The sequence below is a fragment of the Gambusia affinis genome, linkage group LG17 (genome assembly GCF_019740435.1).
Source record: "Gambusia affinis linkage group LG17, SWU_Gaff_1.0, whole genome shotgun sequence".
Lineage (NCBI taxonomy): Eukaryota > Metazoa > Chordata > Actinopteri > Cyprinodontiformes > Poeciliidae > Gambusia > Gambusia affinis.
Genome location: NC_057884.1, coordinates 10,340,909 through 10,359,626, shown reverse-complemented (window position 1 = coordinate 10,359,626; position 18,718 = coordinate 10,340,909). Strand labels below are relative to the sequence as shown.

The 18,718-nt window shown below is 37.5% G+C and overlaps 1 protein-coding gene across 2 annotated transcripts in view; it reads left to right on the top strand.

Annotated features, from left to right (window-relative positions):
* ctif (CBP80/20-dependent translation initiation factor) overlaps positions 1-18,718 on the top strand; it is a 44,578-nt gene that overhangs the window by 9,974 nt on the left and 15,886 nt on the right. Inside the window, exons 3-9 of one of the 2 annotated variants that reach the window (XM_044096481.1) lie at positions 102-173; positions 1,765-1,887; positions 2,172-2,245; positions 2,395-2,499; positions 2,641-2,719; positions 12,469-12,545; positions 16,989-17,069. In XM_044096481.1, coding sequence (XP_043952416.1) covers positions 102-173; positions 1,765-1,887; positions 2,172-2,245; positions 2,395-2,499; positions 2,641-2,719; positions 12,469-12,545; positions 16,989-17,069 — 611 coding nt within the window. The remainder of the gene's footprint in view (positions 1-101; positions 174-1,764; positions 1,888-2,171; positions 2,246-2,394; positions 2,500-2,640; positions 2,720-12,468; positions 12,546-16,988; positions 17,070-18,718) is intronic. The other variant, XM_044096482.1, reaches the window with a different exon arrangement.

Here is an 18,718-nt window from a genome sequence, read left to right as displayed (position 1 = left end):
TTGCTATATATATAGTCTTATGTTTTAAATTGGTAAGAAAGCAAAAGTAGAAACAAAAGTAAAACAGTGTAACTATATCTCCTTTTCTTTTTCTCCACCAGTGGACAGATGACTGCATCAACCAGAGAGATGGTAGTTGGACGTCATCTCAAGGGAGAGGCTCCTCTAAACGTGTAAGTTTTACCTCCATGCACCAGCATTCTGCTCCTCTCTCACTCTTGTTTTTAAACGAAACATACTATTCAAACTTTTTCAGTTTCTCTTTACTCATGTCTTTGTCCTGTCAAGGGTCTCGGTTGATAAAGTATTAAACTCAACTCACGTTTAAGGCTGCAGTATGTTTCTTACATATTTGTTAAAAGTGTCACCATGTCGTGACAGGATGGTATGAGACAGATGATCTGTGATAAGAGCAAGTTCTTTACCAACTCCCAGTGCTGCTTTTGCCTTCTAAAGCAAACTGCTCCCTGTCAAAAACAAGCAATCAGAGCTGGAGGTTGGTCTTAGCCCAGTCAGCATGTGCTGACACATGTAGTAATAATGGTAATACTACTAATAACTTACCATGCCAACTAGCATTAGCATTCGTGACAATGTATTAACTACACTGCAGCTGCTTGCTCTGAGCTGTAGCGTAGCAGGAGGATGTGACCCGAGTTTATTATACTGTCAATATTTCAGCCTTAAGAATCAAAAATACCTAGATGTTTAATATAAGTTTGAAGTAACTACAAAAATTGCAGAAATGGATGCTCAGGTCATTTATTTTATATACTATATAGATATCAGTTATTGACTAACAGCATTTAGCCTCTGAATTGTGTATACATGTATAAAGAGGGTTGGTTTACTACAATATCCTGAGTAGTAGTTGCTCGTGCAAAAATATCCACATTATTTTTGATAAGGCTGTACTTATGAGCGTCTGAATGTTTTCAAGTCTTTTTACAACAATTCTGTCCGCTTGTTGCAAAAGCAGACAGATGCAGATACCAGTGTCTGCATGTAGACACTGGTAGCACAAGCTTTGAGTAATTTACAGCTCATCAGTCTGAGTGAAAGGAGCAGTCAGTGTATGTCCTGAATGACTATCATGGGATATGATTGTGGTACAGCAAGTGACTGAATTTTCTGTGAAATATTAGTGAAGCTTTGCACTGTTTTTCTTTTTTCTTTTTTTTTTTCTTTTTACTTTTATTTATTTATTTACAAAATAATAAGAGCCGTTCGGGCTTTGAGGCCATGTTTTGGGATGGTGTGTATTTTGAGCACAACAAATCCAGACTCTGCGTACCAGTAACTTATTTGGCCAGGTGAATGGACTCCGTCTGCCTCAGGACTAATTCTGATGTATATATTTTTAGTGAGTCAGATGTTAAAGCTCAGAGAGTGTTGTGGGCATTGTGCTATGGTAAAGAAACCAAAGAGTCAGAAAAAATGTTGGTTAGTTATTTATATTGTTGCACTTTTCAATGATGGCATCACAGCTTCCTGTTCTCCTGATATCATCAAGCTCTAACCCTGTTTGACTACATGCTTGCTGAGCATGTAGTCAAAGGATTATTACTAAGTTAACATTCAATCAACCATATACTGTTGCTACGCCGTATTATTGGAATGTAATTAATTATTTAGATGTGAAGCCGACTGTACTGCATGAGTGATATGATTTGATAATTTTTTTTTTCTGTGTATAAATTGGATCAGTTTGTTTTGTAAAGTGTGTTTTAACAACATTTGCTGTGAACTCCTTATGCACTGCAGGATGAGTGGGAACACAGCAGTAACGGCAGTACCGGCTCCAGACCCAGTTCAGGCTCCCGACCAGGATCCGGCTCCCGCTCTGGCAGCACAGGCCGAAACAACCAACTTAAAGGATCTCCCAAGGTATGGAAATATTCATTCTTTTTCTTGTCCTGTTTGTTTCTGTAGTAAGCACATGTTCAGCAAAAACAATAAAAATCCTCACAGATCAAACAGTAGTTATTGTTAATGGTCTTATAGTAGATTTTTCAAACAGAATTACTGACAAATCTTCAAAGGTTTTGTGTTTAACCTTGGAGGTCTGTTGGCTTTAACTGGTTGCTCTACTTCCTATTTCTGGAGCTGCAGTAGGAAGAAGATGAAATGCCTAAAAGCGTTTTGACAGAAGTTGTTTTTTGTTCTTCTAGAATGGGAACCGGGATGTCTCCTTTGACATCTTGGGGACAGACATATGGGCTGCAAACACAATGGACTCACATGGGTAGGTGCCACATGATGTAGTTAAACCTGTTTTATACTTTTTCAATGGGGCAGTTAATTTAAGCCCAATTTCTTCTAGTGCCTTTAACTTATGCATGACAATATTCTGATTTCTCCTGCTCATGCATAAAATGTGTCTCTCTGTTGTAGAGGTGCGGGCTGGGACGTACAGCCAGAAAAATTGGATTTTAGTCATTTCCACAGGAAACACTTCAGAGGAATGCCAAAGCAACTGCCTCACATTGACAGAGAGGGGTAAGAGTCTGTCTTTATGCATCTGTTGGAAATGGACCAACTACTCAGTGTGTGGTTTTGGTTACTTTGTGGCATTAGAAATATGAAATGCAAATTAATAATAATTCATAAACTAATAATGTCTTATGCTTTTCCTTTCAGCATGAACAAGAACAAGTTTGCAGAGGATGATGGGATAGACATGAATGACTTGGAGAGGTTCTTACCCCATCTGCGCTCTGTAAGTTGTAGACATTTTTTTCTTTAGAAAACTGAGTGCACTTTTTGTTTTTGCTCCAACACTTAATAAAATCTTGCTATCATCAGGATAATGTTTAATAATTTAATTAAGTTTTATTGCTGCAGCTCAACTCCAAGAAGCACCTTTGTAATCTACTAGTTGTTATAGGCTGCCCTCTGGTGGTCTATTGAAGAAATATTGAGCATTTGCTGAACAGATCTGTTACTGAAATGGGCAAAAATATTTATTTGCTATAGTATATTTTTAGTTTAGGAGCTCTTTTATTGGCGATTGAATGGCTGGGCAAAGTCAGTGTATTTTGTTCAAATGGTTAAACAAAATAACCATCTGATACTGATCAGGCTGTGGTCTGGAAATGAGTGAGAAGCAGCTCAAGACAAACTGAAAAACACATTCAGAGGACCTGTTGATTAAGAGCTCTAAACAGATTATTAAAAGCTCCAGCTTCATGAAAACAAAGTTCTAACAATCTCTGGCTCAAAGTGGTAGGTGACATCTTCAGAGTTAACACTTTGTTCATAAATGAAGTTTTGGTGACACCTGGTGGTGAGATATTGTTATGGAATATTCTCAGCTTTATTTTATGCATGCAATCCTAATTTATTTCTGTTAATGCATATGCCTGTTTTTATAGATTACAAATATGTTGTTTATTATGTAAACTGTATTTTCATACCAATCACCTTCAGTCTGAATATCCAATGCCTGCATTTAGTCTCATACTTATGATTTTATGTATTTGAATTCTAAGACAGTCAACAGGGTGGAATTTGTTTGTGTGCTGTATGCATGTCAAGAATATTGCTTGATACACGTAGGAAAATTATATTGTAGCTGTCAGAAATATTTGGGGTCGTTGAAAGCTCACCAAATAAGGATACGAGTTGTTTCAGTTCCTACTGTATGTCCTGCAGTGTGAGAGGTGCGCACAATAACAGCTTCCTGATGTCATTACTCAGTACATCTGAGTATGATGTGTCTGGCTTGAACTGAGCAAAATTGATTTTGCAGCTGTTAAAACCCTAGCCGAGTACAAGGTATGAAGCTCTGTGTTTTTCCACAGTGAATTTTGATCTAATGAGGTGGCAGGGTTCATCTTTTGTCACCTCGATCGCCGTTCTCTTTTCCTGCCCTGCTTTCTGAGTCAAAATGTTTTCCCTCGCTCATAGTGGTGAAGCTCCAGGGTCTTCATCTTCCCTTCCCCTTTTGCCCTCTGGGTTGAGATTGTGTTTGGCCTTTTACACCGTTTCAGCAGAGATATTTCTTGTTGAGCTACCAAGTTGGCATTGCTCGCTGTGTAGTTCCTGAATCCAAGTTGCGGTTTCCGTTCATTCAGTAGAACCAGAAGTAAGATGGGAGAAGCTGTTTTTGTCTGTTGTGCTAGGGATCAGATTTATGTTGATTTGGGGACACTGTGAGGTACTTTCCCCGACATTCTCATCTGCTCCCAAACTACATCCTCCTCATTCACTCACTGTTTCGCCTTTGGTATCACATATTTCACATTTTGGCCATTTATATCAGCCTAGATTAAAAAAATATAGACATGTGGAACACTTTAAATCCTTTTTTATGTTTTTTTTTTTGTTTTTTGTTTTTAAAGGGCACTTCAGCCTTCAGACATGGGCACAGCAATGTAAATAAAGGAAACCTATTCTGATAAATACACACAAAGTCAAGTGAGACTGATTTTGTGGCCTTTTTGCCATCATAAAACAAATTGCACACAGAATGAAGACGTGAAAGAGTTTAGACTCAATTCAGTCTTAAACAAATAAAAAAACAAACTTTACTGCTGAGTCAGAAGTCAGAATTCAGCATTGCAATGGCTTATCCAGAGTTGTATAAAATGTTATTGAAAATATGTAGGAATTACATATAATAGGACTTCAGATTTAAATGTGAGATTTTATTTGTCTGGACAACACTACGCCTTGCATTACCTGCCTATCATTTCTGGAACAGAATCAAAGTGCTGCCCAATTTTGAGAGAATTAGGACAGGACATCATTATTATTGGTATTTGTGTTGCTTTCACTGCATTTGATCAGAACTCAGCAAGTTAATTATTTATTAACTTTCTTTAATAAATAATTTACTTTAAATCTTTACTTGTTTGTTTCATGGGTGCTCTGTATCCTAGTTTTATTTTGACTTTTGGTCCTGTGGTGCCACCTGGTGGTCCAAATGTTAGAAATAAAAATATTGAAATATCTACCTTGAATGATAACAATACTGTACATTTAACACATAAAAATACACAGAGCTATTGAACCATTTCCCTATATTATAAGTACAGTTTCAGAGTTAGCTAAAAATACATGTATATTAGAAACTCCTTTTAAAACATTCTCACTTTTTGTATTGTTTGAAAATATCAGATAGTTTTCTCCATCATTGTGAGAAATGAGAAAAAATATATTTAAATATAAATATACATATACCTACATTATACAAACGTAGGTACAAGTGGCATGAAAATATGTCTAAAATATCAACCAGCATTCGTTCAGTCACAACGTAAGACAACCAAATGCAGTAACATGTTGCCAGTCATCACTTCCAGTCCCTGAATGGTGGGACTTCATCATCCAAAATCCGTGTCTGCATTCCACTCTTCATGCTAACATCTACTTCCCTTTTCCAGGAGACAGAATGGACACACAAATAGCCCAGGGAAGTAGAAAACATCCCATTTGTGTGTGTGTGCGTGTGTGTGGGTGTGCATGCAGTTCTGTAAAAAAGCGCTTCCTCCCTTTGCTCTCCGATTCTGCCAGACCTCGTTTGGCCTCTCTGGAATGTCAGCCTGCACGCACAATAACCCTGCCTTCATGTCCAATCTCAGTTCGTAATGACAGAAGCATCCAGAGGTCAGGGAGCAAGTATTTGATCTGCGCATTCATCTCACGTATAACAATGATGGCTTAAAAAAAATTAGACATGAAACCAGCGAGCATGCAATTAATTGCTCTATTTATTCAAAATACTACTTTTTCTTACTGTTCATAGAGCACGAAATTATGATATATTATGCGTTAAGAGCGCTGATGTGTTATGACTTTGCCTAAAAGATATGTCAATATTTTGTCAGGAACAGATAGCTCTTAAGCTCAACTTGAGCTGACAGCAATGCTAGTTTTGCAGCACTGTTTACTGATTTTTTTATTATTATTTTTTTATCGAAAGTCACTCAGGCAACTGTGCCGGTGGAGGGGAGTCACTTCAACTCAGTAAGTGTTCCTTCAGTGTGTGACAGGATGAGTTGTCTTCTAGCCCTGTCAACATGAACTCGGATAATAAGCAAAACAGATTGTCTTCTGTGTGTGTGCCTCCTATGCACAGGCACAGAGTCTTAGCTGAAGAAAGATTTAAATTTTTTAAGTTGATTTTTTTTTTTAAACTTATTTATGTTTTTTTTTTCTTTAGAAACCACCACAATGATTATTCTTCCCCATCCTTTAGTAGTGTTCATTAGGTTTGTCTGTTTCATTTTATCCTGACTCGTTTTTTATGTATTGTCAGATATTAGCCGATACGAACTCTAGCTATTTTCAGAGACTCTTTAGCCTAAGACTGCTTTAGCTGTTCTCAGTATGTTCCCTTTTGAATTTTAATGTAGTTATCATGACCTGAAATGAGCTTTTGTAGCTCAACTCTTTTTTTTTTTTTTTTTAATAAAAGTTCTAGAATGTTTTTTGAAATATAGAGAGATGTGTAATTCAGACTTTACCAACCCACCCACCTCAGAAGGGTGTCTAATGAACATTGTTCTTAAGGCATCTTGAGGGAAGTGAAAACTGAATACGGTGACATATTTCCGGATCGTTTCCATCGGATACCTACAGTGAGATACAGTCTTCACAGAGAGTACAATATAGTCATAATAATAAAAATTATATAACAATTGAAATTTTTCCACAGTTAGTTAAGCTTATTTAACTGCACAAATGTGCTCACAAAAACTTCAAAATATATTTACATGGTTATTTCAGTCACATAGTACTTATTTCTTTACTCCAAAGGATAGAACTCAAGAGAAAGATTTGAGAAAAAAAAGTTTTTAGCCAAGACTATTTGAAAGATATGAGTTTTATTATAGTTGTGTCCAATAACAACCTGTCTTTTGATGTTCTAAGCTCTTTGACTTCTTGAGTGATGACTCACTTTGTTACAAGAACATTCATGCACAATAACATCTAAACGGGTCCTCTTAAAAAAAGAGAGAAAAAAAAAAAGCCACATTTAGAACTGCTTCTTCATCTATTTGAACTTGAGGCCAGTAAGGCAACCCAACTCGTCATTAAATGTGGAGTGAGCCTCAGAATTAGCCAAGGACTGGAGGAGAGGAGGGGAAAGTGGCTGGCCACTGAGGACACATCCGGTGTGTGAACAAAGCAGGGTGACTGGGGAACAAAGCCGGAGTCTGGAGCTGAGACGTTGCAGACTGGTCGGCCCCTCAGTCTGGAAGTGTACGTGCTGCAGGGCAGGACTGCAATTCTGAAGGGATGCTGGGGGCAGGGAGACTTGCTGTGGGTCTGTCTGTCAACTCCCACCTTTATTACCCTCCCAATAGATGCGTTTTACTCTCCCAATGGATTTCAACTCATCTAAATCTTCCTCCTTAATTTCTTTTTGTATTATTATTTTTTTACCATCAAACGCCTCACCTGGCTTTGTTTCTCCCTGTTCATTGTTTCCTTCACTTCTGACCTGTTCTTCTTCATGGCGTCCTTCACTTCTCCCCTCCATCCTTCATATGTTGGTGGGCAGCAGAACAATGTCCAGGGGGTCATGGTGACCGGTAGCCCCGTCCCTTTGGTAACTTCCCACCATTGTTCCTACTTCTGCTACTTATTGGCTCCTCCACTTCATTAACCACTCACACATTGAGTTAATCACCACTGTTCACTTTTGTCTCCAGGATAACCAAAACCACTCCTACCTTTTTACTGTCTCTCTCGTTGTCGTTTTTAGCACACCCGTTGCCATGGCAACCCCCTGCACTCCGTAAGCCGAGCAGAGACTACGTGAAAAACATAACATTCAGTCCGTTACGGTATTTGGGTTTCAGGATTTATATTTATTTTGCGATTATTAACAAGCAATTTCATGGTTGATTACTCCTGCTCTGCTCGTCAGTCTGTCTTTGGTTCGCCTTTGTTTTAAATTGTTAATGGAACCGAAATGCACAGATTTGCGCAACACCTTTTCGAAACAATATTACCAAGACCATTAATTAGATTTAAAAAAAATTTTTTAATAAAGTTCCAAACGTTTAATATTTTGATAAGCGCGTCAGAAGAGGACGCACTGGTTTCAGCCTCTTGGCAGCATTCAGTTTCACCTACTGCCGAGATCGACTGAAAACCTTCCGCGATCGACGTATTGAGCACCCTGCTTTAACGTCTCTCTAGTCCAGGGGTCTCAAACTCCAGTCCTCGAGGGCCGCAGTCATGCAACTTTTAGATGTGCCTCTGCTGCACCACACCTGAATACAGTAATTAAGGTTCTGGAGAACTGATCTACACAAGGTGGAGGTAATTAAGCCATTTCATTCCAGTGTTTTGTGCCTGTGGCACATTTAAAAACTGCAGGACTGCGGCCCTCCAGGACTGGAGTTTGAGACCCCTGCGAGTCTAGTCCACACTTTTCTGTTTCTTTCTTTTTTCAAAACTTTACTTAAACTTGCGCAACTTCTTCAACAGATGAGATTTACAGCCTGATCTACAGTCACATTCAGCAGGTGATCAGTGATGAAAGAGAAGCATGTGAGAGCTTGACATCTATGTCTTATTTATTATGCAATCTGAGGCCTTAGCCACAGAGGAATATACAGGTACTTCAAAGAAAGAAGTAGGTGGCGACAGGAGACAAGCCATCGTGGGATCACAGTGTCAGAGAGTGAAAAAGGAAGAAAAGGCCAGTGGTGCCCTATAGAAAAGCAATCTCTGCTGAAGCAGCAGCTTTCAAATACATAGAGCTCAGCTGGCATCCCTCAGAGTGATGAACAAAGACATCGATCATACATCCTCTGCTCGTCTGATACTTTGTGTGCGCGTGTCTGATCTGGTTTGCTTTGGGTTTCAAAGAGGCTGAATAAAGACGATACAGCTTTTGAATGTAATTCATTAAAATCCATTTCTAATAGATTAAACACTTTTTGTGTTTTTATATTTACTACAATTAAATAAAGAATAAAAGATCACTCGATTGTGACAAATGGGAGGAGAAGTTATTCTGGCCTTGTATCAGCGTATGCGTTACAACTCCCTTTGTGTGCTTCGCTACGTGTTCGCTATCTTGTATTTACAGCCTCCCTCGTAGTCATTCTTGCTCTTTCGCTCCCCTCAGTTCTCAAAGGTCTGTCCTGCAGTGCCACCCCCGGGGTAGTTTTAAATTTATTGCTTTTGGCCGACGTCCTTGGCAACATAAATAAGCCTGGAGAAACAATGGACTAACTGACTGAGGATCATACCAGAATTATTACGCATGAGAAGCGACAGGAAAGCATTCACTCCACTTTCCACTGCTACTGCAGTGAAAGTTCACTAATCATTATTTTCTGTTTCTATTTTTCACATTTCCATCTCCAGGAGCTTTTCTCATTTCCTAACTTTCCTTCCTGGCCACTTATACCCCTGCTACACTGCTGATTGACTCAATAGTGCGACCTGAGTCATTTCCAGAACCCTGACAAAAAAACTCTTTGAAAAATTCTGATCTCTCTCGATTATTTTCAGATTATCTCCCCTGGTTATCCTTTTAAAAGCTAAATCTTGGTTTACTTTGAATCTCGTTGGGCTGTCACATTGGTTCATGTTTGGCCAAATGAGATGATGCAAGATGACAATATCTATAGTTACCTTCTACCTTTTATCTGAAATCCTGATGCCATGATGCCAACGTCCATTCATTGATAAAAAAAAACAGTCAAAAATATTTTTTTTCCTTTTGTCAATTTTCTACCATCACTCTCCCACTCACAATTTGTACTCCCACCCCATCCCCTGTCCTTGTCACGTCTACAGTGGTCATGCTGCCTCCTTGGAGTGTAGAGGTTCTCTGGCAGGGGACCAGGGCAGCTCATGGCTTCCTTTGATCTACACAGCATTCGCTGCTACCTGCAAATAACCTATTCTCACCCACAGTGTGTTCTCTCTAAGTCAGTTTTACATCATTTTCTTACCGTCGCTGGAGTGCAAAAGTATTTGCTCCCTTTTCAATGTTTTTTTTTTTTTTTTTTTTTTTTTGTCACATTTTAATGCTCCAGCTCAAATACATAATGCCATTTTCAACTGGTTAGATTTTATTTGACAACATTTTTGTGAAAATGTCATCAAACCACAAAAAAAGCAGAGAAGAATGAACCTAAATACCATCATATAAATGAAATGATTTGTGGCCAAATGTTGTGGACACTCTTTGGCTGTGCTGCCAAGTGTTGAACAGTGAGTTGTGAAGTTTAGGCAGCACCTACTTTATCTCATTGGGCAAGGTTTTTTAATAAATAAACCGTAATTTGCAAACTGCTTTTTGTCGTTAAGGTTTTTTGCGTGATAGTAAAATTTTTTTCTTCTGGACATTTAAGAAGGACAATAAAAATAATTATATCTTTGCTGATTTTTGCAAAACAAGACTACAAAATATAAGATTTACAAGTTTATAAATTATTAGCATTTTGTATTGCTGTTGTTTTACGCGTTTCGGATAAAATCTGAAAGAAATTGCAAGTTTTCCATTTCCTCTAAATGATCATTTTTTTGTGAAAATGCAAAATTCTATTAATTTTGGAAAACGTAAGCAGATAAATTTTATCTATAGAAAGTCTTCATGCAGTGTTAGAAAGTAAGGGGTTTGAGTTAAGTATTTCAACACCTGAGGGGATCTCAGAAAATATTCTTATTTTCTGTCCCATGCAATATTTGGTTTTCAGTCCATTCATCCAATATTCATTCCTCTCTCCTGTCCATCTTGAAATCAATGCAACAGACTGTCCTCTGTTGCTACATGCCTGTCGGAGAGACAGCAGCAAAGTCGATGGCTCAAAAAACGCCTGGGTTACCTTAGACAAGAAACTTTTTTACAATTGCAATAATAAACTGAAGTTTTCTTAATTGTTTTATAACAAGGATTATATTTTAATGTTTACTTGCAGTTTGGATATTAGGATATTTCCGCTTAGAAATATTTTTTTTGTAAAATATCTTGAGCTTAGACTTATGATTGGCCACCAATACATCTTTTCACGTTGGGAAGTCTAATCACTTCAAATATCTTTACGATCAATTCACTATGAACTTTTATGTTTTTGTTTTAAAATGTACTATTAGGTCCGTAAACTCTGCAAATTGCACTTTGAAAAAAAAAAATAAAAAAATGCAGTTTTGGAGGAAAAATGTATCTATCATTTAAAATTAAACAACTTTATTTCCAACCTGCAACTGCATACATAGTCCTATAAGCTAGTACACCTTGTAGGACTATCTATGCTGTAAGCTATTACCATAATTGAAATCAGAAGTATAAATTGTAATCCTTTCTTAACAGCTTCGAAAAATTATTCGTCAAGGTTTCCAGCATGTTGAAGTAAATCACGGCCAGTCTCTTACATTTGGGACTTTGCGGACTTTTTTTTTTTTGCTCAATCACCATCTGTCTAGTTTTAATCTGTTACTGGGGCCAGACGACACCTTTCTCCCAGTGCCCACCTCTCATGTAGTATGTCTTGAATATTACACTGTGTGCACAGCTGTTCATAGTCCGGTTCATTTATGCATACAGCCTTTTCACAACACTGTTCGTCATCACACACTGCATGTTTACTCAACAGGGCTAGTCCTAGGCCACTCATAACCATGGTAACAGCACATAGTGGTGATGAGCAAAGGAAAACTGGGCTATTTGACTGACAGAGCCAATGTTTTATGGATGATGGATTTCATATTTCCTGTTCAGAAGAGGTGAACTGTAAAAGCGAGAGGAAATATCCATCACAGTGTATTCCATCAGTGGTACGAATTGCTCTGCCCCTTGCCGGAAAAAAATATTACATTTAGTCAAATGAAAAATGACTCATTTTGATGTGACTTAGACCTGAGAACTCCTCTCACCTAGTGCCAAAGCATCAAGCTGCTAGGAGTATATTTTACAACATTTTTCCATTTTTTTTCCCCTTTTTTTTTAAATAATGAAAAAATGTGCAGAGGAGGGACTTTCTTGTGATCTTTAATTATCATTCTGTGAAAAAGAAAAAGAGCATTATGAGTTATAATGGTGCCTTTTTGCGTCCAGTTTTTGCTTGTGTGATTGTATTTGACCTTGCATCTTACTTGTTCAGATAATGTTCTCTCAACAAACATTAGAGCTCAGATCCACATCTGTCTGGTGATAAAAATTGGCAATTCTGTCAATGTTCAGTTCACCTGTTGTCAGGAAAGAATTCATACTCATAATGCCATATACATATGTAAAAAAAACCCACTAGGTGTAATAAATTGTAGACATAAAAATCTGTCCACAAATCTAAACTCTTTTTTTTAAGAATATCTTCTGGTTTGGATTTTAAAAATGCAATAATTAATTTACTTGCAGTATTGCCAGCATATTCAACGGAAAACAGAGGAAAAGCAAACAAGAATGTTCTAATTAACATTTAAATGTATTTCCAGTCATCAAAATTGCTAGTTTTTACAGCAATTTTCTCTTACACCATGATTTATTTCTCACAGGTCTTCCCACCCCTTCCTAATGAGGCCGAGATAGCACACACCAAAAAGCTCTTCCGACGCAGGAGAAACGACCGACGGTAATGTTTACCCACCATGCATATGCCTGCACACACACACACACACACATACACTTGCACCAAAACCTTTCTCAGATAGAGAAATGCTGGAATCACAGCTTAAGCATGTCTCCACAACCACAATAATGTCTGGAAATGAAAGCACACTCCAGCTCGGTTTCTCTCTCTGATTTAATAGTCCTGCTTTGCAACCTTTTACCTGATTCAAAGTGGATTTTTTTTTTATATTGGTTGTATTTTCTGTAAAATCAAATTTTCCCAGGTCAAGTCTGACTTCACTGAAACTAGCGAAAGGGGGGAAAAAAATATATCCCTTTCACTCCCTGCCCTGATGTCACTGGAAAACTGTTCTTTAGTTGCTAAGATACAGGCTAAAGAGAAAATATTTTGGTTGTATTTGTGGCTTTAAAAGAGGAAATTATATCTAAACCAAATGGACAAAAACACTTTAATTCCTGTTTTTAAGTCCAGAGAATAATTGCGTGTCTCCTGTAAGCTGTTGTCTTTGCTGTACAATGAGCAGAGCACAGGCCTGGTGGAAGGAAAAGAACAAAAATATCAACATAGACCAATAGCCGCTTGCTTAGGTTTCACTTTATTTGTTTTGTGTAGTGGAAGCTGTAACAGGAGACCATCCTGTTTTCTTCTGCTCACTGCTTTGTGAACACTTCTTTGTACTTAACACACTTCATTCAGGTTTTACATAATATTGTGCACCTTTGTTTGCTGTATTCATGTTTTTAAGTTTAGCTGTTGCTGCCAAACATTTTAAAGTGAATTCTAGTTAAACACTAAGAGGGCTAATGGCAGTTTTACAGGGATTATTTACTTCATTTATGCTAGCTAGTGGCCAGTTACTTGCTGTGGTTTTTTTTTAAATATCAATATCATACAAAACTATGACAGAAAATGGTATATGGTTGAGGGATTAAATATATACATAAAAAATAAAAGATGCATAGAAATAAAGAATTGCATTTAAAAAAACCCGATTCATGTATACTACAGTACGCAGAGTGTTTCTTTGCATAATTCTACAAAATCAACAAAAACAAACAAAATATTCTTATGTCATTGTAAGAATTATATATATATAAACAAATATATATATATATATATCAACATACTAGATATTATGGTTTTATAATTTGCCAATCGGATTGGGCCACGTCAATAATGCGCTTTGGGATGGAGGCACAGAGGCATGTTTGGAGGATAGCATGGTCAAGACTAGGGTTTGGCTCAGACAGCGGCAGAGCATAAAGAGGGCAGTCCATCACCAGATGAAGACAGACCCAGGCGGTATCAGGGCAGGCAACACCAGATACCTCAGGAAGGTTTAGCACGAAAGCGAGACGATAAAAGTTAGGCCTCAACGGTGAAACGAAGAAGCAAGTCAAGAACCAAGTTGCTGCTTCATGTCTTTTTTTTTTTTTTTATGCAAATAGATGCAAGTTGTCACCATCCCAACTTATATTTTATAATCTCTTAAGCAGATGACTTCTTTACGTGTTTAGAGGATCAGTGTATTGGTAGATTTAGGTAGTTTCTCTTCAAATTTACATATCCATTTGCTTCAACAGCTCAGCTTATTGCTTAATAGTACTTATTCCAAATTATTTGTCTGAGAAACGGTAGAAGAAGTACCACTGATGGTTCTCGTACCACATTTTGAGGATTATGGCCTTAGATCACCTGATAGTCTTTTCACTTTCTTTCTCTAAACCTTAGACTCATGTTTCTTTATTCAGATGTGCCAACACGCTGTACTACAGTAGCCAGTCTAAAGAAGCAACTATTGGTTTTCTCATACTGAAAAGAGGCCCTGTAAGACGTCGCAATTCTATTGTTGGGGAAACAAAAAACAAATGGGTAATTATAGGGGCTGAGGTTATGAAAGGAAGGGTGAGGTAGAGGTGTGCACAAATAGGACTTGGAAAAAGTCATAAAGTATTTGGCTAACAGTAAATCATTATTCCTAAACAAAGTCAACATTTTCAAAGCCCTTTGGAATCAAAAACGGGATTGAGGGATATAATCAAAGTGCATTTGGTTGAGAGAAATGTATGATTTTGGTTCAGTTGTTCTCATTAGCTGCAGGAAAATAAAGCTCTAATATGCACAAACTGTGCATTTTGCTATGAAATGCATCATAAAATTGAAATCCGTAGTTAAAGTATCCATCTCAACGTGCATTCACTAAATAGCCCAGCTAGCCTAACTTTTCTATTCTAGAAGCTGCAGACATAATTTAAAGTTTAACAACAGTAGCTTGCAGGCAGTAAAGAAAAACCACAAAAAAATGTTGCGCTTGGGTTGGATTTTGTGTTCTGTTGCTTGCTATACATCAACACAACAGGGAAAAGAGGAGAAATGGTCTCAGCTAAACCTGGTGGAAAGACATGATGAAATATGGAAGCAAAGTATTGATTCGTCGACTACATGTTTGAAACATGAGGGGTGTATCGAACAAATGACCAGCAAAGGGAGCAGACTGGGAGACTGAGTAAAGGAAAAAGTGTGGGCTGGCTGTGGCAGGATGGAAAAGAAAGAGGAGGCAGTGCATGTGTTTCTACTTTAGTAGGCACGTCAGGCAGGGCTGAAATTAGTTGTGATTTACAGGAATGTGCTGGTTACTGTTTTTTTTCCTTTGCTTCAGAACAGAGAAGAGAAGCAAAGCTTTGGAAAATGAGCAGCTTCCTCACTCTTTTCATTCTTTTCTAATTACTTTTCTAAGATGTTTTTTGGACATTGTTTCAAGAAGAGCACTTTGTCTACAACATTTTTGTAGTGTTCTTGAAACTGATTGAGTCCAACTTTAGCAGCAGTACTTACACAACTGCCTGCACCAGTCACAGTCCCTGCAACGCTGCATCGTCGGCTGCTTTTTCCAGATGATGGATGACTGCCAAAAGTTACACATTCAAATAAAAAAATAATTTTAAGACGATATGCAGAATATTTGTATACAATGCCCAACTATATTTGTGTTTGTTGAAATCTGCATTTGCCTTCTGTTGTTTTTTTTGTTTTTTTTTAATTAACAGTTATTGTAAGCTTAAACCTTATGAAATGGTTTTTGCATCAGTTGATCTCTTTCACATTTTGTTACAAGCACTAAGCTTGTTTGTGATATGTTTCAACCAGCATTGCATCTGGACCACTGAATCAATATTCTGTGGTTTGTGCTTTTGCTGCATTTACGGCTGCAAGGCTTTTTTGGGTTTTTTCCTCCAGCTTCACACATTTAGGGTTTAAAATTTTCACCTTTTTCATTTGTATGGAGAGTCTATGATCATCAGCTTGTCCTTGATTTTCAATTAGATTTAGGTCTGGACTTTGTGTGATTCTAACACATGAATATTCTTTCCTGTTGTGTGTCTGGCCGGAAGGAGGTTCACTGCTCCAGTGTCGGGTTTGTTTGTTTTTTTTGCATTCTCTGCACAACTCGTATTTCTCCTGTCAAAAAATTCTCCCACCTGAGCTGTGAATCTCTACAACCTGGTGTTGGCACATGAAATACTAATAAAATGCCCTGAAATTTGAGGTTGTCTTGTATAAACGTTCAAATGCTTTAAGTAATTATGATTCTGTATCATCTTCATCAAGACTCCTATTGGGCCTATTGGCTCAACTGATCTCATTTGTCAAGTTGTGTTAGTGGTTGTCTTAAAACCTTTGTATTTTAAGGGGGATTGACTCGTTTGCAGCTTTGTTTAAAGACACGTTCTGCTCAACACTGTATCATTCTACAGTGTAAGCTGAATGTACTGGCATATTACTCATTTCAGTTCATTAAAAAAAGTTCCAGTTCCTCCTCTGTTTTCTTAAAGATATTATGTCTGATGAGTAGAAATTCTTCTTGCATGAATGCACCCAAATTTATTTTCCCTTCCAAGTTTTAATCTTAAAATGTAATAATGCAAATGCTCAGTCAGGCAGCTGAAATCCTTCCTCCCACAGTGCATTAAGTTAGTGTTTTGTGGCCTGTGAAGAGCCTCGGCCAACTTATTGACTGTCTGGCCTGCAGACATCTCTTCCCCCAGGTCAATCGATTCTCTTGTCTGGGTCAACCAGTGGTTCTATGAATTCTCCTCTTGCGCACAGTAAAAGTCATGATTGATCATTTTTATCATGCTCACCCTTCCCTGACCATGTCTGCAAGTTAATTTAATCTTTTATGTAGAATTCTTTTAGACTCCTCGTTTTGTGTGACCTTACCAACCTGTAGTTTTTTTTGTTTGTTTGTTTTGTTTTTGTTTTCCCTTATTTGCTTCGCTTTTTCGACCTTTCCAACTTGTTGTTTTCTCCTATTTTCCTTCCATAAAAATTCTCCGGTTTGCTACAAAATTTACTTTGACTTTACTCCACTCTTCACCCGATTTCATCTTCCCATCCTTCCAATCATCTGCATTTTGGCACACCCTCCTCTCCTGCTTGTAGAACATGCGATCACTTCACCCGAGAGCAGTTAACCATACTTCTGCCCACTGGCCCCGGGGAGAAACGGCGAGTCTCAGCCAGGTTAGTGGCAACTTAAGTAGGATCTCAAAAGGTAAAGTAACTTTTGAAAGTATCCAAACCTCTGGAATTTGTGCAGCTGTTTCATGAAGACGTCAAAGGTTTAGAATCTTAGAAAACAAACTGTGTCACTATTTAACATTTAAATAGTGAATCAGCTGAAACTTGAAAGTGTTTTGAACACAGTATACCCCCATGTGGAACGCATGGTGGTGGTGGCATCATGATATGGCTTTTTTTCTTCAACAGAGGCTGCCAGAGTTAAACAGTTAAATGCAGGGAAAAACTGTCAAAGGCTACATAGATCCAACAGAACAACAACCGTATATTGAAAGCTAAATATGACAATTGTTATGCATGATTTATATCAAAGACTAACTGTGATATTCATGGATTTTTGACTGAGCTTGTGTGATCTTTGTGAGAAGAATGAGCGACTGCATTTACAACTGAAATTACAGAGAGAAATGGCGGTATAAACAATTGACTTGCATGAAAGTTTGCAAAACCATGAAAACTAGCTTAATTTTGTTCCCTACTCTCTAATTATGCTCTACTTTGCATTGATCAACTATTTAACATTCTAATAAAGTACATTGAAGTAATGGGGCAAAATCTCAAGAGTTTAGGAAGTGTGAATAGTTCTGCAAATTTCTATTAATGAGGTCCAGATACATTTTTGGCAGATCTCTGAAAATTACATTTGACTTATTTCTTAATCAATTTGAAGAATATGTACTTAAATATGTCTCAGTCTGGCAACATCCAAGACTGCAATGGACTTGAGTAATACCATTTAAATGATCAAACCAAAAATAATAAGTCATGTTCCATTTTATTAGATGTTTAATCATGAAAGAGTAACTTATTGTTGAATGACATTTCATCAGTGGGTCCATCATTTGTCCTAAATGCAGCAATCTCTGACAGTTATGGCTGATAGATGATGAGCACTCAAACCACTGTCGAGGTCACAGTCATTAAACATGATTAACATTTTATTATACTCCTTCTCAGATTATCAGTAGATAAGCAGAGTGGTTTATTACATCTGAGCCTAAAGTAACAGCAACTAGCACGAGCCTGTGAATCCATCAGAGTTATTCAGCAGCTCTGGATGTCTCCTTGGCAAAATTAAGTAGTTTTACTAATTCTAGGATGAGATGATCAAATGTTTTCACAATTTCTATCCAGGAGTTCTGCATTTTTCAATGAGGACTATTTTCAATCTTTTTGTGAAAACAACAAAAGCACTCCAAGTATTCAAATTTGAATAGAATAACAAGTCTGTTTGTTGCATCAAACCAATAATGGCAACTTGAGTTGAGACTCCAACTCCAGTTGCACTTAAGTCTCAAAAGTAAGAATTTGGTCTGGACTTCGAATTGTGCCTTTAAAAACTGAGACTTGTGAGTAAGTGACAGTTTTTTCTGCCATGTCCTCCTTTAACACAGTCAGACTTTATTGGTCTTTCAAATGATGTAACACCTCTCTTCCAGTGACAAATTACACTACTTCAACTTTATTTGCAAATGTGAAAATGTGTGGAAAATGACAGATGAAATTGTTGTTGGTCAACAAAATAAGAATAACCACTTGCATTTTTTTGTTTGATAATAAGATTTACATATTATCAAGCATATTCTCACATT